This window comes from Onychomys torridus, chromosome 7 (assembly GCF_903995425.1).
Source record: "Onychomys torridus chromosome 7, mOncTor1.1, whole genome shotgun sequence".
Classification (NCBI taxonomy): Eukaryota; Metazoa; Chordata; class Mammalia; order Rodentia; family Cricetidae; genus Onychomys; species Onychomys torridus.
The window spans coordinates 63,927,408-63,954,703 of record NC_050449.1 but is presented as its reverse complement, the minus strand read 5'-3'; the positions used below and the strand labels follow the sequence as shown (position 1 = coordinate 63,954,703).

The following is a 27,296-nucleotide window of genomic DNA, read 5'->3' as shown; positions in this document are numbered from 1 at the left end:
AATTTTCTTGAACACATGTATGTGTATTACTTGTGTGCCTGGTATCCTAGGAGGCCAGAAAAGGGCATTGGATCCTCTAGAACAGGAGTTACAGTCAATTATGAGATGCCACCATATGTGCTGGGAATTGAACTTGGGTCCTCCGAAACTTAACTGTTGAATCATCTCTCCAGCCATCAGTAAGCCTGGTTTTGCACTATGCTGGAGATTGAACCCAGGGCTTCCTGCATTCTAGGCAAACACTCTACCAACTGAGCTATGCCTAATGCTCCCACTACTCTTTTTTTTTTTTTTCTTCCTGAGACAGGGTTTCTCTGTGGAGCCCTGGCTGTCCTGGAATTCACTCTGTAGACCAGGCTGGCCTCAAACCCAGAGATCCGCCTGCCTCTACCTCCCAAGTGCTGGGATTAAAGGAGTGTGCCACCACCATCTGGCTCCCATTACTTTATTCCTTAAAGGAAATTAAATAAACAGAACAATTCATCAGAAGGATCAGGGAAGTTAGAATGACTTCATATTTTAAGAACACTAAATTTATCTTTTTTGAAATATGTAACACAGAGTGAGACCACTTATACATGGTCCTGTCAAACAAACTTTCAGGGGAATATAAAAATTAGTTTGAATTTAAGCATGAGTTAGGCATAGCAGCCCATACCTTTAAGCCCAGCACTTAGGAGTCAGAGGCAGAGGCAGGAGGATCTCTCTCTGTGAGTTCAAGGCAGCCTGGTCTACACAGCAAGTTCCAGTATAGCCAGGGTTACATAGAGAGACTTTAAAGATGGATTCTGTACAGTGTTTGAAATCAAATGTCTTAGTTTATTTCTTAGGTAGGCTAAAAATTTTCTTGAAATTTTTTAGGCTAAATATTTTTTAAAGATTTATTTAATAATATTTCATGTGCACAAAGTGTTTTGCCTGAATGTATGTCTGTGTGAGGGCACCAGATTCCCTGGAATTGGCATTACAGACAATTGTGAGCTGCCATGTGGGTGCTGGGAATTGAACAAAGGTCCTCTGGAAGAGTAATTCTTACTATTAATCCATCCAGTCAGGTCCAGCCCCACCCTCCTATGTCATAATTATCATAAACTCATGTACTTGGTGGTTCAGTCCACAGAAGGTTGACTAACTCTGTCACATAGTCTATATTATGTCTTTCATAAAAGGACAAAAGCACCCCCAAAAGCAAAAAACAAAAACAAACAAATAAAAAAACAAAAAGAGATGCAAAGAACATGAACAGGCATTTCCCTAAAGAGGAAATATAAATGGCCAATAAACTCATTAAGAGTTTTGAATATCATTTGCCATCTGGGAAATGCAAATCAAAACCACAGTGAGATACCATTTCTCACCCACTGGCAAGGTTAGTCAGATATTAGCATATGCTGGCACAGACTGGGGTAAAACGGAACCCTCCAATACTGTGGGTGCAGAGGCAACACGGTCCACCCACTTGGGAAAAGAGCCTGGCGGTGACTCCGAGAGTTAAACATAGAATGACCATATGACTCAGCAATCCCACTTCAGTTCTACAGCTGAGAGAACTGGAACACATGTCCTCTCCAAGGCTTAGACAAGAACTGTCACAGGAGCGTTATTCACATTGGCCCCCAATGGATGCAATGGAAAGTTACCAACTGATGAGTGGATAGGTAAAGTGTGGTATATCCATACAATGGAATATTATTCACCAATGAGTAAGATTAAGATGTAGACATACTAGACATACATTGATGGCTCTTGAAAACACCATGATGCAAAAGCAGCCAGTCACAGAGGACATATATGTGACTCAGGCAAGTTGACAGTGACAGAAAGCAGATGGGTGACCTCCTCGCACGGGGGATAGAGGACAGCTGATGACCACGGAAAGCAGGGCTTCTTTTCAGGACAATAAAATATTCCAAAATCAGTTGTGGTGATGGATGCCTGACTCTAAGGCTACATTAAAATTTGTTTGATACATGCTTTAAACGGATAAATAAGCTTATTTGGACCAAAACATTCCACAGTCCAGGGGTAACTGGGTCTATACCTCTGTAGAAACTTCTGGAAGACACGCCGATAAGCATAACCAGCTCTTCTCACTCGGATGTTTTCTTTGAGACCCAGGTATTCTACTTGATGCTTTACCCTAAAAAAGAAGATGGAACATGGAGGCTACTGGAAAACTCTGTCACCCTACTACCTCGCCAACTTTCTTAACTACCCTCCACTCTCCAATATGCACACCTGCTACTATCAAGCCGCAGGGAACATATTTACAAGACTGTAACCAGAGTGTCCAAGCTGAACTCTTGAACGGCATGATATTAACATAAAAATATTATGAACTACTGCAATCATACAAGAAGACACTACACATCTATTTTACAGAACTATAGTAAAATAAAAACCCCAAGAGAGGCTGAGTCAGGAGGAGCCCATCCACTGAGCCCAGAAATTCAAGGCCATCCTGAATATTAGAGTGAGATCCCATCTCAAAAGAAGCAGTGGGGCTGGTAAGACGGCTTCGCAGGTAAAGGCGTTTGCCACCAAGCCTGGTAGACTGAGTTTGATCTCCGGACCCCATGTGACAGAGAAAAAAGGCCCAAATGTTGCCTTTTACCCTCTGTCTCTAAGCCCTGGCACTCATGTGGACCCCTTCAAAGAAACAAATAAATGGAAACACTAAAAATAATTGACAAAAATAAAAATAAAGCCCCAGACACTTGACATTTGGATTACTAACAAAATTGTTCTGTTTTTCCCCCAACAAAATAAGAATTTGTTGAATTAAGTGTTGTTGGAGTTTTCTTTATCATTAAACTTTAATATCAAGCCAGGCGGCAGTGGCGCACGTCTTTAATCCTAGCATGCGGAAGGCAGAGCCATGCGGATCTCTGTGAATTTGAGGCCAGCCTGGTCTACAGAGAGAGATCTAGGACAGGCACTTAAATTACATAGGGAAACCTTGTCTCGGAAAAAAAACAAAAAATAACAACAACAAAACCCACCACCACCACCACCACCACCACCACCACCCAAACCCTTTAATATCAATTCTAGACTCAATGAGACTACACTTGTAGGATTTTTCAAATGATCAAGTTAAGAATGATCTAAAATCTATTTTAATTCTATGTCTTACTGTGTAGCCATGGCTGGCCTTGAACTCATAGAGACTCACCTGACTGTCTCTTTGTGCTACTGCTTTGTTTGTTTGAGTGAAATTCTAGCGTGTTTCTAGCCAGCCCATTTGCAGTGCAGGCCCGGCCCATCTCTACAGAGGGGATGATGACACAAGATTCGCCATCAGCCGTCATGATTCATTTCTAGCCGTGTTTTTCCAAGCTGGACTCTCACAGGTCTTCTCTGAAACTCGGCCTGCAGCATAGAGTTCTTTCCTCTCAGCCCCGAGAGTCGACTCCTTCAGGACAACTCCTTTTTCTTTTTCTTTTTGGTTTTTCGAGACAGGGTTTCTCCATGTAGCCTTGGTTGTCTTGGAACTCGCTCTGTAGACCAGGCTGGCCTAGAACTCACAGAGATCTGCCTGCCTCTGCCTCCTGAATGCTGGGATTAAAGGCGTGCGCCACCACTGCTCAGCTTCTAGTTTTCATTTGTATATGTGCATGGACGCATGTGCACACGGATGCATATGTGTGTGTGGCTGCTCAAGGTTGATGTTGGACATCATCCTCTTTCTTCTACCTTACTCAGTGAGGCGGGTCACAGACATGGCTGGTCTCTCTGGCCAGCCTGTTCTGGGGATGCCCTATTTCTGCCCTTCTAGGCTGGAATTACAAGCAGGCTGCCACACCCATCCGGCAATTACTTTGGCTTTGGGAAGTTGATCTCCAGTCCTTCTGCATGCACAGCGAGTACTCTGACCACACAGCCATTTCTTCAGCCCCAGGACAAATAACCTTTAGAGTCTTTATATGAAAAGACTGATATTCAACATGCACATTTCCCTTGAATTAGAAGCAGAGACACTCTAGAAACCTGACTTGGAAAAATAATTTCCCTTTCCCCTTTCTCCAAATACAAACTCACAATTGCCCCTTTCTCTAGTAAGAAAAAGAAATGCTAAAGTGCCCATTTATCTTAAAAACAAAAAAACCAAAATTTATATATATGATTATTTGCTTGTTATGGGCATGGTGTGTGTGCAATACCCAAAGAAGCCAGAAGAGGGCACGAGAGCTCCTCTAACTGGGAGTTGGTAAGTGAACCTGGGTCCTCTGCAAGAGCTCTTAACCACTGAGCATCTCTCTGGCCTGAAAGTGCTAACTTCTGATGTCTACTGCTTTTAATGCACTATTCACAAACACTGGCTTCTCTCCAAGCCTCAGGCAAGGAACACATCACACATGGATTCTCCACACATAGTCCTTGCCCATGAATCACACAGGAAAGAATATTCTCTTTGTGAAGATCTTACTTCACAGGCTGGTGATATGGCTCAGCAAGTAAGGCATCTGCTGCTAAGCCTGATGACCTGAGTTCAATTCCTGAGACTGCGTAATAGAAGGTAAAAACTATACTCCCACTAGTTGTCTTCTGGCCTTGACATATGTGATATGGCGCATGAGTACCCCACACAATATACTCGTCTGTCCTGGTGCATAAAAAGGCCAGGGGTTAATACTGGGATATCTTCCTCAATCCATTAATCATTTCCTGCTGTGGGATGATCTGTATGTCAAATGTGTTGCTCTGATTGGTTAAAATAAATAAAGTGCTGATTGGCCAGTAGCCAGGCAGGGGTAGGCGGGACAAGGAGGAGGAGAATGGTGGGAAGTGGAAGGCTGGGTGAGAGAGATACTGCCAGCCGCCGCCATGACAAGAAAGAGATAAGGTACTGGTAAGCCACCAGCCACATGGCAACTTATAGACTAACAGAAATGGGTTAATTTAAGCTATAAGAACTAGATAGCAAGAAGCCCGCCACGGCCATACAGTTTGTAAGCAATGTAAGTTTCTGTGTGTTTACTTGGTTGGGTCTGAGCGTCCATGGACCTGGTGGGTGAGAGAGATTTGTACAGACTGTGGGGCCACGCAGGAAAACTCTAGCTACAATTTCTTTAGGATTCAGAGACAGGGTCTCTCACTCAGTTGGGAGCTTGCAATTTATTGGGCCGTCTAGAGCAGCTGCGTGCACACGACATGGATGCTGGGAACTGAACTCTGGTCCTCTGGAAGAACAGTAAGTGAGCCATCTCTCCAGCCCTGAGCTTGCCATTCTGATTAGACTGACTGGCCAGCAAGCCTCTAGGAGCTGCCTTTCTCAGTGGCTGTCATGCTAGGGTTAGAAGTGGACACCAATAGACCCAGGTTTCATGTGGATGTAGGGACCTAACGTCAGGTCCTCATGCACGCACAGCAAGCATGTGCACTGAGTCATCTCTCCAGCTTGAATCAAGTTACATGTTGCTAAGGTGGCACCAAGTTCAGGAACAGGAAATGTCTTACATAAAATTTTTGCTGTACCGCAACCAGTCTAGCAAATCCTGTAGTGTGTAAAGGAACTTGAAGTACCAAAGGACCCAAGATGTTTTTGCTGGAGCATCACTGCTGGTAGGCATCGGCTTGCCATAGCACAACTGTTCCCCCAGGCCACCACTTCCACCCTCTGGGAGAAGTCACCCCCAGGACCGTCTTTACTCCCTCCCTCCCCACTTCCCTCAAGCAAGCCACAGCCCAAGAACTCTGTGAGGGCAGCAATTCAGAATCCAAGGCCATCCACTCTGCCAGAAGCCAAACAAAAACACATTTCAACAGGAAAAGAAAAACCCCATACCTCATAAACTTGTGGAATGAGTAACCCTCTCCACCAAGAACTTCAATTGAGCGTGTAATTCCCACCAGCGACTCAGCCCTCCATACTCACACGGGATGAAGCCATTTGTGATTAAACCTATGGGGGAGCTGTCCAGCTGGAAATGTGAACCAATACTCATCAGTTCCCACCCTGAGCTTCTGTAAACCATGATGTGCCGATGCTTACTGTGTCCTTGCTGAAACTCAGCTAAGAACGGTCATGGGAGAGGGGGAAATGAGGAGAAAGAGAGGGAGGAGGGGGAAGGAGGGGACAGAGCAAGGAAAACACTGTGAAATCCCATAAAGATTATAACAGATCTTTTTATTTTCTGATATTCCAATGAATCAGGTGGGGGGGGGGAGAGAAAGAGAGAGAGAGAGAGAGAGAGAGAGAGAGAGAGAGAGAGAGAGAGTTTTCCTAAGCATGCACAAATGACACTCTATCACTCAACCTTGAGTGCCATCCTCAGGAATGACATCCATCCCTTTTGAGATGGTATCTCTCACTGCCCTAGAGCTCACCAATTATGCTAGGTGGGCTGGCCAGCGAGTCTCGGGGGTCTCCCCATCTCTGCCTCCCAGCGCTGTGATTACAAGCACATGCCACCAGACTCAGAATTTTTATCTTGCTAGTGGAAATCAAGCTCAGGTCTTCATGCTTACAAGACAAGTGCTTTGTAGACTGAGCCACCACGCCAGCCCAAGTCAAGGTGGATTTTGTGTGAAGGAAGCAGCAAGGTCCAAGAAGCAGCTACTGTACAATTTCTTAATGAGAAACACAGCAATTTCCCTGAGGTTGGGAGTGGCACTTTATTTATTTATTTGTTTATTCATCCATCCATCCATCCATCCATCCATCCATCCATCCATCCATTTCTTTATTTTGGTGACAGGGTTTCTCTGTGTAGCCTTGGCTGTCCTAGAACTCACTCTGTAGACCAGGCTGGCCTAGAACTCATAGAGATCCATCTGCTTCTGCCTCCTGAGTGCTGAGATTAAAGGCATGCACCACCACCACCCGGCTGGTAGTGGTACTTTATTAATAAGACAAATAAAGTTTTATTTTTCTCCACTTACTTTTATTATTATTTTTAATTGTGTATGTGTGTGTGTGTGTCCACGTGCATGTGAGTGCAGGTGCCTGCCCGCAGAGGTCAAAGGCGTTGGATCCCCTGGAGTTGGAGTTACAGGTGGCTGTGAATTACATGATGACGTGGGCGCGCGCTGGGAACCAAACTTGGGTCCTCTGCAAGAGCAGTGTATGCTCTTCCCCACCGAGCCATCTCTCTAGCTTCAAGGAAGGTACTTTTATTTAAGATTATTTATTGGAAAGAAGTGGGGAAGGAAAGTGGGAGAGTCTGAAGTGGAGGAAGTGTGGCATTCTGTACCTCTTCGTGGCACTTCTATGGCCACCATTTTCACTGAGGTTGTCCATGACACCACCCTGCTGTGTGCACGAGCACATGTATTTGCACATGTGAGCAGGTAGGTTGTACACATATCAGTACATGTTAGAGATGGAGCAGACCATGGAGAACCAGATCTCACTGACAGACGTTATGTCTTAGACCCTCTGTTTAAATGAGCCAGACTGGCAATGTGGCAGACAAAGTGTTCCATGCAAGTCAGTTACTAACGGGGAGCCGCAGAGCTCAGTTCTGAATCCCAGTCTAGCTCTGGACGTGACATCAGCACTACTTCGGATCTAGGTGCTTGCCTTGTAAACATGAGGGCTAGATTTGATCCCCAGAAGCCATGTTTAAAATAAGTGAGGCTGGGCATGGTGGCCCATGCTCTTAATCCCAGCACTAGGAAGCTTGGGAGGGCGAGGTAGGTGAATCTCTGTAACTTTGAGGCTAGTCTGGTTTACATAGTGACTCCAGGCTATCCAGAGCTACACAATACAACCATGTATCAAAGGAAGCAGAAGCAGCAGCCGCTACAATCACGGTGGTACACCTCCTCCACTGTGCCTGGCTTATTTAGTGTTGGGAGTCAGAGCCTTGCCAGGGCTTTATGCATCCTAGACAGCCTCTCTACCAACTCAGCCACATCCCAGCCCATTCCCTGGTGTTAAGAATGAAAGAACACCTTCAGACAGCGATAGCCAACCTAGGTGGGCCTGTGTGTTTCTTTTGTTCCTGGTCTGCCCTTCCCCCGCTCTACAGAGGCTCGAGTATCAAATCATCCATCTGTCGTTGCTGAGAACGAGGCTTGAGACAGCATGGGAAAGGGACTCCCTCCTGTCTCTCAGAGGATGTACTCAGCAGCTGTCCTCTTTAAGCCTGGTCTCTTCCCATTGTTACCTTTCCATAGTCACTTGACACCTTACACAATTCAGTCTTTACTCTCAGACAGGGATGGTGCATTCCGGTAGGCTCGCAGCCTAGGACCTGGTGATATGGTCATGGCACGGGGTACCCTCCGTAGTTATCATCACCCCACCATGAGGCTTTTCCCTGGCTCCTCTTCCCATGCTCCAAGGGGGCAGGAAGATCAGGCCTCATAGGAATGCTCCCTGGATTTCCGAGTTGGAGACAAATCTATTTAAAATATTTGTCTATTTTATTTTATGTGTATGAATGTTTTGCCTGCCTATATGCATGTATTATGTGCATGCCTGGTGCCTTCAGAGGTCAGAAGAGGGAGTCAGATCCCTGAAACTGGTATTATGGATGGTTGTGAGCTACTGTGTGAGGGCTGGGACTTGAACCTGGGTCCTTTGCAAGAACAGTGTTGTAAACTGGAAAGCCTGCATTCCAGTCCCTGGAGATGAATCTTACCTCCCCAGTCAACACCCTTACAGTTGTCAACTCACTTCACCTTGCATGGGTCATTTCCCAAATACCACAGTGACACAGGCTTCTTCGGGTGCCAGGACATCTGAGCACTCAAGGTCCATCCATTTCCTTTACCTTCACCCTCCTTCACTCTGTCCTTCTATGGAGTGCTCAGGACCTCTAGCCTCTGGAGGGTCTTCACCGGCTACAGTCACTGGTAGATCACCATAACCACTCCCCAGGCTTTCCCTTGCGACCCCAAGCTAAGCATCCTACACAGGCTACATTCTGTACATCCAAACAGAGCCTGAAACTAATTATAAAACCATCCTGACTCTTTGGTACTAAGGTTTGAACACCTGCCTCCAGACTAGCCAAGATCAACATCGTAAATTAATTGTGAATGGAATGATACTGAGAAGTTAAAGACAAGTTGAAGTGAACTATTATACACGTGTTTAAAAACAAAACAAACAGAAACAAAACAAAACAAAAAAACACCTAAGAGCCAGGAAGTACCAAGCGCGCATGCCTCCTCCTGCCACAGAGGTTGGTTCACCTGAGGGGGTGGTCACGCATGCCACGCCCACCTCGGCTGGCCCCGCCCTCTCCTCTTTTCTCTGTAACATACCTGCTCTCCTCCCAGTCTTTGGGCTTCTTGGTTTCGTTTGGTTTTATGCAGCGGATGTAGTGGGGTGTACATTTCATTAGGGTGCTCACAAGGTCATTGGCTTGTTTCTAGTGGGAAGGATAAGAGCAGTTAGAGATAAGGAGCTCTCTATGGTGGACCAGCCTCCAAACAAAACCTGCAGAACTCCAGAAACATGGCTAGAAATAAATCGCCATGTATCTGCTGTTGTGCCTAAGCCAGGTGTCCAGAAGAGTCTTGAAGTGCAGCCGACTTTTATGATGATTTTTATCACACCTAAGAGTTAGAAAATTGAACACTAAAAACAATTAGGCATATATATATATACTTAGGTAAATCATCTTCATGTGATTCTTTCCAGTAGGAATAATGCCACTGTCAACAAACTTAAGTTCAACTTGTACTGACTTAGGTCACTGTAAATATTCTTCTGTGTGTGTGTGTGTGTGTGTGTGTGTGTGTGTGTGTGTGTGTGTGTGTGTGTGTTGGTTTTGGTTTTTGAGACAGGGTCTCAGGCATCCTAGGCTATTCTAACTCACTGTATAGTCAAGGATAACCTTAAATTTCCAATTCTCCTGCCTCAGTATCCTAAGTGCTAAATTTACAGCCATGCATGACCATGCCTGGTTCTTGTTTAAAAAAAAAAAAAAAAGATTTTTGGTTTGTTTGTTTAAAATTATGAGCAGGGATAAACCCTCAACTCTTTCCTGCTAGTGTCATCTGTGAAGAATCTCGTTATTAAAATGAGGAAGAGGTGGGAGAAATGGCTGCAGTCAGGGGAGTTCAATCCTCTTCCAGAGGACCTGAGTTCAGTTCCTACTACCTACACTGCTCACAACTGCCTATAACTCCAGCTCCAAGGGATCTGTAGGCACCCAAATACACACACACACACACACACACACACACACACACGCACGCACGCACGCACGCACGCACGCACGCACCACCACCACCACCACCACTAATAATAATAAAATAAATAAAATGGTGCAAACTCACAGCTAAACAAAGTGAAATTCATTAAAAATATATAATTTCTGACTGTCTTACATGCCATTTCATCCAGTGTCCCCTCCATTTGTTCCTTTACAGGGCTCTCTGCACTTTCCTTGTGGGACAGAACTTAATCTTCCCACAGCAAACTGAGTCCGTATAAAACCCTCTATCATTAGTTATTCCCTGGGGACCCAGAGCAGGACCGATTCAAGCAGAAGAAGCCACATAAATAAAGCTGGAACTGCTTAGGGTGTATTTCACATCATGAGAACTGCACATGTGGAGGAAACAGGAGTAATGCCCACATCAGCAACCCCACCGCACAGCTGAGCACACCCTGGGGGTCCATGATGCCCCACTTAGGCAAACTCTCCTTCCTAGCCAAGTCAGCATGCAGAGAGGAAAAGAAACCTCTCAAAGAAAATAGTGGGAAGGCCTGCCAGGAAACCAGCAAGCTATTCCCAGTCAGCAGAAGGGCTCCGCTGACAAGAGACAACCCGCTCTCAATTAGGGCTTCTCTGTTTTCATGTACTTGGGAATCTGAAACCCTTAGAAACTGATGGGTAGCGAAGCGGGATGCTCATCAGTGAATGGAGCTCTTGTGTGAGCGTGTAGAAAACAGCCTTCTTTGCACTTGCCTAGAATTGAGGACAGAGGTACAGACCACAGAGGAAATTGTCTTTTATCTTCTTTGCTGATAAAGTTATATTTGGAAACAAATCTGATGATCTGAGTCTCTCTGAGCAAGGCTTTAAAAGTTTTGTTTGTTTATTTTATGTGTGTTGAGTGTTTTGCCTGGAGGTGCATGTATGTATGTGCACCATGTACATGCATGGTGCCCATAGAGGTCAGAAGAGGATATTGGATCCCCTGGAGTTATGGATGGTTGTGAGTCACCCAACATGTGAGTGCTGGGATTCAAATCTGGATCCTCTAGCCAGTGCTCTTAACTGCTGGGCCATCTCTCCAGTCCTAACCTTTTTTTTTGCCCCTCATTTTTTTTGAAATAGGGTTCCTCGATAGAGCCCTGGTTGTCTTGTAACTTACCATGTAGACTAGGTTAGCCTCAAAATTACTGAGCTCTACCTGCCTCTGAATGCTGCCACACTCAGCTCTCCATTCTTAAGTCTCAAAATTTCCTCTTTACTTTCAGTTTTTGACACTAATTTTTATTTATTGCTATTCAGCCCAAAGCAGGTAGCGGCATACTTCCTTTGCACTGCAGCCTAAGGCAAGCCCCCAGGGGCCAGTGGAGCCACTTCATGTGTCCCCTGACATAGCTCTTTTTTATAATAGTCACAGGTCTCTGATACATCACAACAATCCTGTGTGGTCAGGACTGTCCCTGCTTTTGCTTTTTCAAATGAGAACATCAAGCTTGGCAGGAAGAAGGATTCCTTGGGACAACACAATTTGTTAGCTACAAAGGCGAGACTTGAAACCAAGTCCACATTTCTTAACCACAATGCTCTTTTGCCTTCCTGTGAGTGATACAAAATAGTGTAGTGTGGTGGGAAAGGAATTAACTGGGTGAACTTGGACAAGACAGACCCTCCAGGTTGTGGACTAATTAATTTTAGCAAACAGGAATACACACTAGTTGTCGTTATCCTGAATTTCAATGGCTATGGGTCACTCTTGATGTTCTGTAAGGTGATTATAAAGCAAACAGGATTAGTTCTGACTCCAGCCAAGAATGTATAGGTTAGATAGAGAGGTACCAGCTTTATTTCACAGAAGCAGGAATCAGAATACAAAAACAAGACAGGACAGTGAGGAGAGGTTTGGGGTACTGATCGATTAACCTCATTGGTACTCCAGGCTCTGTTATGTGAAAGGTGGTACAGCATAAGTCCATCTCTGTTTCTAGGCTTCAGTTCCTCCATCTGCAGCTATACACAGGCCGATAAAACTAGAAAGCCTCCGATGTCTTACAGGCAGGAATGGATGCTGCAGTTTATGGAGCTGTAGCTGACCATCTCCCACTCACGGCCAGGCTCACTCAGGCAATGCCTGGTGTGTCCACGTTGGCTCACTAGGAGCTTGAGTCTGCTCTATCTGGCATCAAACCTGCACTCTGATCTCAACAGGCCTCTTCCAATCACAACATATAATTGAATGAAGCCTCAGAATCAAGCACTATTAAATGTAATATAGTTTTATTTAAAAGACTTATTTTTATTTTATGCTATGAATGTTTTTGCTGGCGTGTGTGTGTGTGTGTGTGTGTGTGTGTGTGTGTGTGTGTGTGTGTGTGTAAGAGCCCTTGGTGTGCTGTGGAACAAATCTTTGGACACTGTAAATGTATATTGCTCTCATTGTTAATAAAGGCTGACTGGTTCATGGCTAGGCAGGATTTTCGGGGCAGAGAGAATGCTGAGAAGGAGGGTGGAGTCAGAGGCGTCACCAGCCAGATGCAGAGGGAGCAAGACCAGTACAAGATAAGGTAACAAGCCATGAGCCATGTGGTGGCACATAGATTAGTAGAAATAGGCTAATTTGTTTTAAGAGCTAGATTTAAAAAAAGCCTAAGCTATTGGCTGAGCATTTATAATTAATATTAAGCCTCTTTATGGTTATTTGGGAGCAGCTGCTGGGACACAAAAAGCTCCACCAACACTGGTGGCCAGACAAGGAAGTTGGATTCCCCTGGGACTAGAATTGCAGATGTTTGTGAGTCACCATGTGGATGCTGGGGACCAACCTGCTGAGACATCTCTCCAGCTTCATAAATGCAATGTTTTTTGCTTTAGTAACTTAATGGGACTGTCCATCAAATGACAATTCTAATTAAACCTTGTAGATCAGTTTTTTTATTTAAATAATTAAAACCATAAAATGTGCAACACTAAAACTACCTTCAATATAAAATTTTCTATCCAGAAACCTGGAGTCCCTTTCAATATATATACTCTTGGGACATCTGCCAAGTAGTACGGATGTGGAAGGGACAAGGGACTAGGCCATGGCTATGTATCCCTCAGAGATGTTTTGGGAGAGCATATAAAATAAAGAGACTTTTACTACTGTAGATCACCTGCAGACCTTGGTCACAGGATTAATCAGAGAGAGTGGGATTTGGGTATGAAGACAAGAAGAATCACTTTAGATAACTAAACTTCAGGCTGACCTCCCTAGACAAAGGCCCCAAATGTGCTGTTCTAAACATTCTGTGTACAGTTCAGAAAGGTAGTAACTTTTTAAACGACACACAAATATGAAGAAAAGGAAGCAAACTGCCTTCAAAGGAGAAGCAAGAGGCCTCCACCCCCCGACTCATGAGGCATATTCCAGACCACTTGAAAATGAGTCACTGCAACCTTGGGGGATTTAAGCCCTTGGAGCTGAACGTGACAATCTCATGACTAGAGTTTCCAGCCCAGAGCTTGTCCTTATCCAGGTCCTTCAGGCTAAGGCATGAGTCAGAACTTCATGCAGATGTTAGCATCTGGGCCTCAGGAAAATCACATCTGTTCTCTGCCCTCAGCTCTCTGTCCCAGAGACCCAAATCCAGTCAAGTCTTAGAATGGCTCTTGGTTTTTCTTTTTTGGTTTTTCAAGACAGGGTTTCTGTGTAGCGTTGGAGTCTGTTGGAGTCTGTCCTGGAACTTGCTTTGTAGACCAGGCTGGCCTTGAACTCACAGAGATCCACCTGCCTTTGCCTCCTGAATGCTGGGATTAAAGGTGTGTGCCACCACCACCTGGCTCTTAAGGATATGGTGTCCCTATAACCCAGAGGGCTCTGCCTATCAGCTCAAACCTCATCTTGCACCACCCGTGGACAGGGTAGCGTGTGTCTGTGGTGTCCTCTGTTCAGAAGGGCTGATGCAGGAGGATGGCTTGAACCCCAGAGTTTGAAGAATATGACAAGATTTCATCTTTGTTTCTTTGAGATAGTCTTATTTTGTAAGCCAAACTGGCATGGAACTCATGATCCTCCTGCCTCAGACTCCTAAACACTAGAACATAAGGTAAGTACCACAAACCTGGTGCAGCTGCACCATCCCCCACCACCTTCCTGTGACTCAAACTTGTAATCCTCCTGGCTTCCACTGCCTAAGTGCTGGGATCTTGTCTGTGTGCTACCACACTCAGCTTAGTGCAGGTTAGAACTATTTGGCTGTTCTTTCTGATGCTGGGAATCAAACCCACTTGTTGATTCATCTGGATAATCCAGCTGTTCCATTCTAGAAACAACAGCAAACAAAAACCGCACCATCACCTCATGTCTGACTTCATCCACAAAACCTAAAAGGTCCTTATGGAACAGTGTCGTTTACTGAAGCCAGTGTTTCCATCCCCAGGAGGGTTATCAAGCCCTGGTGACTGTGACACTGGTGTCAGTCAGGAAGGCGTAGGCTTAAGGGCATCATGGAATGAATACAGAGTGAAGGAGGGTGAGTGGAAGTCTAGGTCAGGGAGCGAGTGAGTGCAGAAAAACCATCCGCAACAGCAAGTAGAGACGAGGGCATGGGCATGATAAGGGGAACACATTGGTAGGCAAGAATGTAAGAACAGCCACTGGGCATTTTTGCAGGGTAGGATGCAGGCACTGTAGGTGGATGGCTGGATTTAACCATCAAGGCAACACCTGGGCTTAGTGCTACACTCTCCACCTTGCAGCAAGAGGTGCTGAGAACTCCTACATTAATTTGTTAGGGACGTCTCTGTGTATATGTGCCTGAGTGAGTTTATGTGCACCGTGTGTGTGCAGGAGCCAACAGAAGCCAGAGGAGGGGCCTTGGGTCCCCTGAAACTGGAGGTGCAGATGGTTATGAACTGCAGTGTTGGGATTTGAACCTGGGTCTTGTGTAAGAACAGCAAATGCTTTTAACCACTGGATCATCTCTCCTGTCTCAGATGCTAAGAACTTCAATTATAGGTTGATAATAACTTAGATAGTAAAAGTCACAACTGAACCCCTAATGCCAAACACCAATCATGTGAGCTCTTTGATTATAAAACTAGAGACATATTTAACTGGTATGATTTAGTATATATACAAACACACATTCATAAACACACACAGAGTAATATGTATACATGGACATTTTTTTTTTTTTTGAGACAGGATCTCATATAGCCCAGACCTGCCTTAAATTTACTATATAGCCAAGAGATGACCTTGATCTTCTGAGAGTCCTGCATCTACCTCTCCAGGGCTGGGATTATAGACATGCACCACCATGCCTAGTTTTATGGATTGATGGGGTGGATCCAAAGGATAGGGATTGTAGACAAGCCCTCTTCCAACTAAGCCATGACCATCTCCAGCCCTAAAACATATTCTGAACTGGTATTATCTTTAGAAAGTTCAGCAAATAGTTGTCCAAGTTACAGGATAAAGTGCTCTTGATTCAAACTCTTCACCATCCCTGGTATTTCAGAGTTGCTACCACCATTTGGCCAGATGTGTCTGCCCTTTACAGCAAGAAGGAGCCTATAAGACCCAGGGAGGACAGATGTGTAAATACCCTTAAAGATGAACTGGGGTTTCTGGCAAGTTTCATACTTGGCATGCCTGAGTGCTTGGCCTGAAAAAGCACCATCAATATCCAGAACATGATTCCGAACCACAAAACTCCTGATGTTTAATATAAATCTTTCCAGATTCCCTTTAAAGCCATTTCCTCTTTAAAAGAACTGATTATTATGTGCTGGCCATTAAGCCATGAGGTACTTAATATCCAACTGGGGGACCAGGGTGGCCAAGTCAAATTCAGCTATATCCTGTGACTTTTTTTTGGCAAGTAGCCTAACTTCTGGGCATTTCTGTGACCATACCCCTACACTAACCTGGTCTTATCGCCCTAGGGCACAGTTCCTGACTGCTGGAGAACTCCAGCTCTTATAGGATCCAAACACTTCCCAGAATAGAACCAACCTTTATTTTGCTTCCTGCGGTCGTTGGGCGGCCTTTCTTGTCAGCTTGCAGGTTTTCAGGAAATAAAGATTTTATAAAAGGCCTAGAAAATGAGAAAGAGGATGGGTCAGCAATCTCTCAGTTCTGTGGGGGCTGGATGTGCTGTCCACAGAAAAGCCATGTGACTTACAGTACAAGCCTGCAGGATGTCACTTGGCCAAATGAACACCAGACAGAAAACACAAAAGAAAGAACTGTAAGATGCAAGCACGTCAGAGTCCCAAACAGAGACATAAGTGTGGAACAGCCCCGCCTCTGGAACTGAGGGCCATCTTGAGGATAGCACAGCCGAGGGGGAGGGAAGACAGGATGTGTTTGTGAAGACAAGTTAGCTAGACTGAAGCCCTGCAGACAGACGGTGTGAGCTGGGAGCACTGGACGATCATGCCTCTCTGCTTGTGAGAACCTGTTTCTGATTCTGATCACGGTTGAGTGTCTACCCTGGATAATTCTTTGATGGGGCTTAAGGGAGAGTGTCCTACACATCTTAGGATCTTTGTTTGCTTGTTTGTTTTTGAGGCATGGTTTTCTATAGTCCAGGCTGACCTCCAACTCCCCATGTAGCCCAGGATGACCCTGAATTTCTAGTCCTCCTGTTTTCGCTCCCCAAATGTGTTGTGGGATATTTGTACATTGTGAAGAGGTATTGCTGTGATTGGTGTAATAAAAAGATGAACAGCTAGGCAGGATTTCCGGGCAGAGAGAAGAGGATAATCGAGGCTTACAGGAGACGTTATGGAGACATGGAATGAGTAGGACCACAGAGCGGGAGAGAGGTGAAGACCACGTGGTAGAATGTAGATTAATAAAAAAAAAATGGGTTAATTTAAGTTATAAGAGCTAGTGGGACATGCCTAAGCTAAGGCCAAACTTTCATAATTAGTAATAAGTCTTCATGTCATTATTTGGGAGCTGCTGGCCCAAAGAAAAGTCCACTTACACATGTGCTGGAGTTAAGGTCCTTTGCCCCTATGCCAGGTTTTATGAGGGGCGAGGGCATAAACCCAGGGGGTTGTGTATGCTAAGCAAGCACTGTACCAACTGAGCCATATTCCCAACCCTACAATGCAGGATATTTAGTAGCGTGAGTGGCTTCTGCTTGCTAGAGGCCATCAAGCAGCACTGCCTTTGAGTAGGAGCAGTTTCAAGTGCTGCAGTTACAAGTCCCTGAGGCTTTGTCTGCAGAATATATACCCTCACTAACTTTAACCAAGCACCGAACGGGCACACAGGGAAGAGGCATGTCTAGTTACTTTAACGCACCTGGTGTCTGAACCCTAGCTCAATAAATATCTTCTAACCAGCTCAGTGAATGAAGTGGCCCACATAAGTTGACAACTGGATATGCCAACCCAAACTCATTCCCTGCTGAGCAACCTTTGGGTCTTTAGGAATTTCCAGGAAGTTTTCCCAGCCGTCCCCTTCTAACCTGGCCAGACATAACCACAGATTTTTACAGCAATCACATTACAAAATAATATGCTGTGTCTAGATGACAGGAGTTTATGCATCTCATCAATCTCTCTTGAGCTTGGCAGGAGTTTTAATAATTAAAAACCATCTCTGAAAGTGAGATGCCTTCACCTGGCTGCCACGAAACACACAAGGTAGGACTTGCAGCCTCCCTGACCTTCTCAGAGGACAACACCTTGAGGTTATGCATTTGGAATGAAAAGAAATGTGGCATCTTAAAAGTGTGTGTGAAGAAGCTGTGGCAAGAGATGGTCATGGAGCACCGGGGTGGGGGAGCATGGTGGTGGAGCACCAGGGTGGGAGAGGATGGTGGGGGAGCACCAGGGTGGGGGAGCACCGGGGTGGGGGAGCACCGGGGTGGGGGAGGATGGTAGTGGAGCACCAGGGTGGGGGAGGATGGTGGTGGAGCACCAGGGTGGGGGAGGATGGTGGTGGAGCACCCGTGTGGGGGAGGATGGTGGGGTTTGGGGGAGACATTTAAATGAAGCCCCTCACTGGGGCTAGGAAAGCAATCCTGCTTTGCTTCTGCTGCAGTTATCAGAAAGCTGCTCCAAGTATTGCTGCTCCTTAAGGTAGCTATCCTGGCTGGGGATGCAGTGCAGTCCGGAGCCTGCTTGCCCAGCATGCAGGAAGTCCCGGAGTCAATCCAAGCATCACATACAGGAGTGTATACTCCCAGCCCTCAGGGGTGAAGGCAGGAGAATCAGGATTTCAAGGCCAGCCTGGGGGACACCACCTCAAAAATAAACAAATAAAAAACGAATGTTTGCATATATCCCCCTGCAGAGGCTCCTCCCAGGCTTGGTTTCCTTTCCTTTGTTCTTTTTATAAAATTTTTATTTCCATCCACCTTTTCATTTTGCTCCAGTGTCTTGCAGACTAGCTTCTGACCACTGGTTCCAGCCCATTCAGTGGTTGAGCAATGGGAGCTGCAGACCAGTCCCCAGTGGTCCATAGGGCACTGTTGGACAGGCACAGAGGGCACCTGCACACCTCAGACCAATGACTCAGGAGCTGGCAAGGTTCGTTCACCCTGTAATTCCTCCTTGGTCCAATCTTTTCCAGCCTGCTCCATCTTCTCATGGCTTCTGTAGATGAGCTCAAGCATGCCCTCCCTCCGATGGGCATCATGGGAGATGGTGCTATACTCCCTCAGACCTTCCCAGATCAGCATCTACATCAGACCCCCTGGTGAGCTCCCTGTTGCTGCACAGGATGGCAATGACCCCACAGTGCAGAAGAGAATCTGGGTTAGGCAGAGCGATGGTAGGCAGGTGACATAAGGTGCCTCTGTGCGGGGCTGAAGGCCAATCCCGGGGTCAGCCACCATCAGAAGCCATGTTCCCTGAAGGTTGTTTGGATCTAGTTTGTGAATGTTCTAGGTATGAAGCAGCCAGCAACCAGAGTGGTTCCAGTGGCAGCCAGAGGTCAGGACAGCTCACTGGCCAGTGTTCCTGGAGATGATGCTGACCTCGGTGGCGTTCTCAAGGGCAACATCGAGCTGCCAGCAGCAGCTTCTCCCAGGTCCTCTTCGGGCTCTCCACACAGAGGCCATCACTCTTCCTTTCTTAGCTGTGTTGTTCCATCTGGAGACCAAGGGTGGCTCCACCTAAGTATGTTCCTGTGGCAAGGAATGTGAGGACATCCTCTTCCTACATTTGCGGGACACCAAGGGCTCCAGACATAGGAATCAAGAGCAAAGCCACAGGGATCCCTCCGTGGACAGCAGGGAAAAGTTTCTCCTGGACTTCTCCGTCTCCAATGGCTTCAGCAATTCAGCAATTCAGGCAATTAGCCACCTTTAAAAATGGAGTGACCATGGAAAATCCTTTTGGCTTTGTCCCCAGGGCGAAGTATCATAGAAGTAAATTGTTCAACTCTTCCTGGTCAGAAATAGCTATTCCAGGCTGGTGCCAATACGGCCACTTCTCCCTCTTGAGAGTGTTGAAGACGATGGAGCCAGACATAGATGGCACTTAGGGGAAGGAAACATTAGGGACAGAAGGGAGAGACCAAGACTAGAAGGAGAAAGCCCTTTTGAGAAATAGTCAAATTATAAACCAGACTCGACAGTTCCAAAGGAGCCAGATGCTCTGGTTTACATGCTGAAACAATACCATCACTGGTTTGTGGTAACATGGGGCTGGAGAGGTGGAGAGCACTGGCTGCTCTTCTGGAGGACCTAGGTTCAATTCCTAGCCCCTGCATGGCTGCTCACAAACAATCTGTATGTAACTCTAGTTCCAGGGGATCTGAGCCCTCTTCTGATCTGTCTGTGTACCAGGCACATACATGGTACACAGACATACAAACAGGCAAAACACCCATACACATTAAAAACAACAACAACTGCCAGGCGGTGGTGGCGCATGCTTTAAATCCCAGCACTCGGGAGGCAGAGGCAGGCAGATCTCTGTGAGTTCGAGGCGACCCTGGTCTCCAAAGCGAGTTCCAGGAAAGGCACAAAGCTACACAGAGAAACCCTGTCTCGAAAAACAACCACCACCACCACCACCACCACCACCACCACCACCACCACCACCACCATCACCACCACCACCACCACCACCAACAACAACAACAACACACCAAAGTGTACTGCGTGCCAGATAAAGCAGACACTTACAGCTCACTGCTCTGCATGAGTTCAATCAGGTCCATGAAAAGCACGTCCCGGTTCCTTTCACAGAAGCCATCCATGTCGTAGGAAACCTGGCCAAGAATGGAGAGAAATCAAATTCCATCCTATACATTTCTTTGGCTAAAAACATCCTTAAGTGGGTATGGCTATCTTCATCAGAAGGTGGACCTTTCCAGTTGTGGCCTGTGAGGTTTCACACTTTATGCTGCTGTCACAGAAAGTTTATCCCCTGGCTTAGCTGACCCCAACCTAATGGTGGGTGATGAAGATCTGGCTCCCCAGGTGATCTGTAAGTGAGACTACAGCTCCCAAGAACACATGTCCACTTGTCTGAGGATCCCTAAGCATGTCTGAGCAGTACATGAAGTTATTTTTCCTACATTCTGACTAAGTGAAATAAAAGGGGCCCTCATGCTCGCTCATCAAGTATGTCAACTAAAACTTGGTAATTGTTCTTAGAAGCAGCATCAAAGCTGTGCCCATCTGCCCTGACCTTGATGCTCAGGGATCTTGGTTAACAAGAGACTAGCTGGGAGGAAACATTATGTCTGTGCATTTCCAGAGGACCAAGAAATATCCAAGAGCCATGACCCCAAATTCTATTAGGTCCCTGCACGGTTGTGGACCCTGTAGGCACCTAGTTACTCACTTTGTAAGAGAGAACATTAAAGTTAGTCCCAGTGCCCATGGGAAAGCAAAGGAACACAAGTTTGTGATTGCAACTGTCAAGACAGAAAAACCTATTGTTTCAGCAGCTGCAATGTACACCAGGGAGATTTATGCTTTAAAAATAAGCAGCCCCGGAGACGGTGCTATGTTTTAAGTCTTCAAATTCTTTCAAGGTCCTATTTGTTGGATGAATAAATAACATGGATCTCTATTGGTTCCTGGGAAAACAAATCCCACTCCCAAAGGCTCAAAACGGGGAGTCTTCAGAATGGATCGATTCTGGCCTGTGGAATTGTGGTCTCGGGCCTTACCTTCCCAGCATAGTGGTGAATGATGAAGCCTTGGTTCCAGCTGTTGAAGTGCTCGTGGCTCCCGATCTGCATCTGGAGCTTCTGCAGCAGTGTCTGGTCGGCACCCTCCCCCACAGCATGCATGGTGGCACACACGTCATCCAGGATGCTCATGATTCCAGGAGGGTTCTGGTGAGACCAAGAAGGCAAGGCCTGGGTCACTGACCCCTCCAAATACACAACACCTATGGGGTCCTTCTTAAGCCAGGAGACTGCTCCCAAGACCCAGATGCCATCTTGGTCATCAGCCATTCCTTCCAGGAAAGACGCACTTTAACATTCCCAAAGGAGGTTTTAGCCTTCAGATCTAAAGATGAAGGAAACTCATTTCCAGGAAGATAGCTGGCTCCCTAGACGGCTTCATTTTTATTTATTTATTTATTTTTGTGTGTATGTATGTGCATACACGTCCCTGGGTATGTGGGTGCACCGTGGGGCTGGAAGGTGTCATCCTTTTTATGGCTCCTCCTTTGCTGTGTCATACTACCACAAGCTATTGTCTAGAATTCAGGAATAACTTCCATTTGCAACTTGGCATTTTGTTTGCAACTTGGGATTTTGTACCCATTCTTATTTACTGTGGCAATAAAAGCCTGTTATTTTATTTCATGCTACACATTTGCACATTATTAGCGTCACTGTTAACATTCTGTGTAAGAGTGATTTCCTTGTCAGTTGAAAAGAAGCTGGCACACCTCACTGAAGGGTAGACCAGTGGAGGGGACCACAGGCCGGTACTTACGACTTTGCTCTCGATGAGGTCACACACAATTTTATTATTGAAGTATTCAATGGGCGTCCATCTTATTCCCTCCTGAACGTATTCTTCCTGGATGACAGAAATTAGAAGTTTGCATAAACCACCATGAAGGAGAGAATCTGCACCCCTTTACATACACTAAGAACTTCCCCCCATCACTAAGAAGTGAAAGGAAAGGAACATCTCACAACTTAAAGGTTTTTATGTTTTGTCCAAGTCATAAAAATTGATAGCATACAACTATTTGTTTGTTGTTGTTTGATGTACCAGGCTGGTCTTGAACTCATTATATATCCAAGGATGACCTTGAACTCCTGATCCTCCTGAATCCATGTGGAAGTTTGAACAAGAATGGCCCTCAGAATGGGACTGAACTAGACCCGCTGAATGTGGGTGACAGTTGTGTGGCTTGATCTGTTTGTGGGGTCCCTGGCAGCAGGGCCAGGACTTATCCCAGGTGCATGAACTGGCTTTTTGGAACCCATTCCCTGTGATGGCATACCTTGCTCAGCCTTGACACAATGGGGAGGGACTTGGCTCTCCTTTAACTTGGTATGCCAGACTTTGTTGACTACCATGTGAGGCCTTACCCACTCTGAGGAGTGGATGAGGGTAGAGTGGGAGGGAGGTGAGGAGGCGGGAGAAGGGGAAGGGGAAGGAGGGGGAACTGGGGTTGGTATGTAAAATGAAAAAAATTTTAATTAAAAAAAAAAAAAAAAGAATGGCCCTCAGAGATTCATGTACTTGAATGCTTGGTCCCCAGGTGGTGGGACTGTTTGTGAAGAATTAGGAGGTGTGGCTTTGCTGGAGGAGGTGTGTCACTGGGGGTGGGCTTTGAGGCTTGGAAAGACTCCTGCCATTCCCAATGTGCTCTGGGCCTTCTGCTGTGGTTTGAGATGGGAGCTCTCGGCCGCCGTTCAAGCCACCACTTCCTTCCATCTTACTTGTTACCAGCCTCTCCTGTGGCTGCCATTCTTCAGTGCCGACAGCTAACATTCCAATATATGGTCCCTAAACAGCTTGTGATATGTGTAGCTCCTTCTCAGACTGCATGCGCACCCAGAACCTCAGGATTCAAGGTTTAGAGATACGGTCTTCGTAGATAATAGTTAATAAAGGATCTCATGATTACATCACTCTGGACTTGCATCTTAATGAGAGAGGAGAGAGGCTAGGGCATGGAGCACAGGAAGGCAGGGGAGAGAGAGAGCAGAGTTAGACCACCACAGGCACAGGAGGCCAAGAGCCACCAGGATGTGGCAGAGAAAGAATCCTAGGATTTTCAGGAGTCTCCCTCTAGCCTTTGGAGGGACTGCAAGGCTGGATTTTAAACTCTTGGTACCTGACTGTAGAAGAAATTTCTGCTACCTCAAACTCCCTGTTTTGATTTATGACAGTGATTCTGGAAATCAAAAACAACACGGCACCAAGAATTTCGTAGAGTCTACACTGAACCTTTAGAACAGACTGTAAGCAACACAGTTCAAGGAAGAATTCAAATGTGAGTGTTGTTAAAAATATGTATAGTTTACAGGGAAGACTGGGGGTGCCACCCTTACGGGAAAATCGTGTGTTTCCCAGACAACGGAGGTCAGAGCAAGGGTTCCCATTTTGCACTTTGGTCAGTGGGACAGAGATGAGCAGAAACAGCCCACTGTCAGGCTAGTCTCCTAGCTTAGCTTCCTGACAGAGAAAACCAGGCAGCAGATGGTATTTGCATTTCAAAGACTGAAATACTGCAAAGGCATATGGTTTTCCTGTTGACTTTAGTAGGTACATTTCCTAATGCAGGACAGCAGCCCAAATCAGTCATCAAAAGTGAGATCTACATCTTTGAAGCAAGAAGACCAGAGAGGAGGGTGAAGGAAAGGGACCACTTACCTGTTCTGCCTTTAACGTCAGCTCAATAAAAATCTGCTGTAATTTCTCATTAACGAAATTGATGCAGAACTGTTCAAAGCCATTTTTCTGGGGGAAGAGAAAACAAACAAAAATGAAGGTCTTTTCCTGCACTCATTTCACAAAATCATTTAAAAGTCATTTCTTGGTGGTGTACTAAAATGTCTGTGTGAAAGAGGTACCTCAGAAACTCTGGCTGCGTCAATGGAGGAAGCACGGTTTATATTTAGGAGAAACTAATTTGGTAAAGGTACATGAAGAACTCACAGAGGGAAAGATGAGATGGAGCTGGCTTCTTCTTCATTGCCTAGAATTATTCTTTTCAGAGGAAACATCACCTTCCCCCTCCGAGCTCTGATGATTCAAACTGGCCTTACCCAGAACCAACCAACCTTCCTTCCTTCCTTCCTTCCTTCCTTCCTTCCTTCCTTCCTTCCTTCCTTCCTTCCTTTCTCCCTCCCTCCCTCCCTCCCTCCCTCCTTCCCTCTCTCCCTTCCTTCCTCTCTCCCCATTTATCACGTGTGTGTGTGTGTGTGTGTGTGTGTGTGTGTGTGTGTGTGTGTGCATGCCCAAGGAGGCCCAGCAGAAGGCATCAGATCCTCTGGAGCTGGAGTCACAGTGGTTGTGAGCTGACTGATGTGGGTGTAAGAAACTGCATCCAGGTCCTCTGGAAGAGCAGCAAGGGCTTCTAACCACTGAGCCATCTCTTTAGCTCCCCCTCTCTTTTTCTTTCTTGCTTCCCCACCTCCCTCTTTTCCTTCATTCTTCTTGTGTGTCTATGTGCTCATGGGTGTGTATGCAGGAGCCCTCACTGTGAATACAGAGCTGAGAGAGGGATATGGAGTGACGGCTCCCTGCCTTAATCCCTTACAACAGTCTCCTACTAAACCTAGAGCTGGGCTGCTGGCCAGCAAGCCCCACTGAGCCCTGTCAGCATCGGGATTGCAGGTGGATGCGGCTATTTTTACCTGAGTGCTGGGAATCTGAACTGAGGTCCTCATGCCTGCATGGTAGTACTCATACCCACCGAGCCATTTCCCCAGCCTTCCTTACCTGAAATATTTCAAAGCCATAGATGTCTAGGACGCCAATGTTGTATTCCTCATGGTCCTTCTCCATGGCTTTATTGATGGACTAGGAGAAAACAAACGGCACAAAACAACTCTTTTCCTCCTTATTGAACAGACTAGGTGGAGCGGGGGTGGAGGTGGGGAGGTGAGGGGGGAGACAGGGCACACTATACAGCAACTACACTGACTCCTGGAGACAGGTCAGTTTGAAGATGGGGTTTATGCTTTAAAAAGATCTCAGGAGGATTCAGACAACAACTGTAGTGTGTGTGTGTGTGTGTGTGTGTGTGTGTGTGTGTGTGTGTGTATAGTGACATAGTCTGGAGACCTCGAAGAAGCCATCATCTTGGGTGATATAAGTAAGATGCTACCCTGAATGAAGCTGCACTCTTGCAAAATCTGCAATTGCCAGTCAGATGTCCTCAACTCAGCGGCTACTTAACCCTAACAGGACATAACGAGTCACTGATGCCGAAGATAAAGTTGTCCTAGTTCCCAGGAGCATATGCAGCCGGCAAACAATCTACAGATAATGTCGACTATTATTAGTGTATGTGCATGCACATTCAAGTGTGTATACACACATATGTGTGGAGGCCAGCCGTCTGTGTCAGGTGTCTTCTTCAACTGTTCTCTCCATTATATTTTTATATAATATAATATAAATATGTAGGCGTATGTGTGTAGTATGTACGTGAGTGTGTGTGACCAAGGTATCCTCTTCCATTGCTATCTACTTTAGTTTTTGCAGAGAAGGTCTCTCCATGAGCCTGCAGCTTGATGTTTCAGCTGCAATAGCTGGTCAGTGAGCTCCTGGGATTTGCCTGTCTCTGTTCTCCAACACTGGGGTTACAGGCATGAGCAGCCATGCCTGTTCTTTTGTGCAGGTTGTGGGGGATTTGAACTCAGGTCTTCTTGCTTTCACAGCAATGCTCTTACCCACTGAGCTATCCGCTCAGCCCCTGCGCCTTAGCTTTTGAGGTAGAGTCTCTCACTGGATGTTTCATCGAGAATGCCCAACCAGCTCATCATGGTTCTCACAGTGGCCGTCAGGCCATCATGCCCCCATTTTCCAGATACATGCCCAGGATCATGCTGGACAAGAAGCAAGGCTTAGATTTAAACTGAAGCCACACAATGCCTGAGTCTGTGCTCTAGGTCACTGGGAGAAGAGGTCACATGATCCAAAAGAAGAGACTCAAAACCAACAGGACAGGTGCATCATGGTGTGTGGGTGGGGGAGGGGAGGCAGATAACAAAGAAAAATAAAAACAATCATTCCTGGAGTTGGTGAATGCTGTATTTCAGTGTACATGGGGTGTTTCTGGGCAAAGAAAATGACAGCCTCTTATGAGTTAGTGAGTAAAGACATACAGCACAGCATACAGACAGACAGACAGCACAGCCTAGCTAATGTCGGGTCATACTAATATCAATTACATGGCAATCACTGCATTGCTGCATACCCTGAACTGACACAAAGCTGGGGGTCCTAGCCCCCCCCCCCCCATCCTCTTGCCCCTCTGCTTTGATCATCGGCCAACATTGCTGCCTGGACACCCTTCTCAGTAAATGAGGGGTCTGGATAACACCTGACCCTGAACTTCCCACAGAACCGAACCCCCCAAATAATCACAAGCAGCATGGGGAGCAGGGCTCTGACCTGTCCAGCTCTCCCACCCTGCCTGAGCTCTGTGGGTGGTGCGGCTGGGTTTGGGCACAGACTCCTGGGACCCAATGGTTGCTGTTCCTGCCTAGGATCTGCCTTGGGTTTCCTGTTTGAACACAGAGAAATAAAAAAGCAGAACAGCCAGGAATCTAGGACCCCTAGAATAGCCATACAGGAGTTAGGAGAGCTCCAGCCAGGTTCCTAACCTCTCAGTTCCTTGTTCTATTTATCTAGAAAACCAACACAATACCTAAGCTTTGGTGTTGTTGAAGAAATTAAATAATATCCTTTCCCCCCTGAAATACTAAAGTAGTTTCTGGAACAGAGTATAGACTATCTTATTCTAACATTAAAGGTATCATTGGTTAACCCAGATTTACACTGCTGGCTAGAGACAGGGCCAGCAAGATGGCACAGTGGGTAAATGTGCTCGCTGACAAGCCTGGTGGCCTGAGTTCAATCCCTGAGACCCACAGAGTCAAAGGAAAGAACCGACTGCTGCAAGCTATCTCCTGGTCGCCACATGTGTGCTACGGCACACTTTTGAGTGCACACACACACACACACACACACACACACACACACGTACACACTTAACTAAAAATAA

At 46.1% G+C, this 27,296-nt stretch overlaps 1 protein-coding gene across 1 annotated transcript in view; it reads right to left on the bottom strand.

The window, feature by feature from the left end:
• Myo1e (myosin IE) overlaps positions 1–27,296 on the bottom strand; it is a 207,364-nt gene that overhangs the window by 44,592 nt on the left and 135,476 nt on the right. Inside the window, exons 11-18 of the mRNA XM_036193544.1 lie at positions 25,004–25,084; positions 23,933–24,019; positions 22,034–22,120; positions 21,253–21,420; positions 20,258–20,343; positions 16,120–16,201; positions 9,220–9,326; positions 2,042–2,140 (exon numbers count right to left, since the gene is read on the bottom strand). Coding sequence (XP_036049437.1) covers positions 2,042–2,140; positions 9,220–9,326; positions 16,120–16,201; positions 20,258–20,343; positions 21,253–21,420; positions 22,034–22,120; positions 23,933–24,019; positions 25,004–25,084 — 797 coding nt within the window. The remainder of the gene's footprint in view (positions 1–2,041; positions 2,141–9,219; positions 9,327–16,119; positions 16,202–20,257; positions 20,344–21,252; positions 21,421–22,033; positions 22,121–23,932; positions 24,020–25,003; positions 25,085–27,296) is intronic.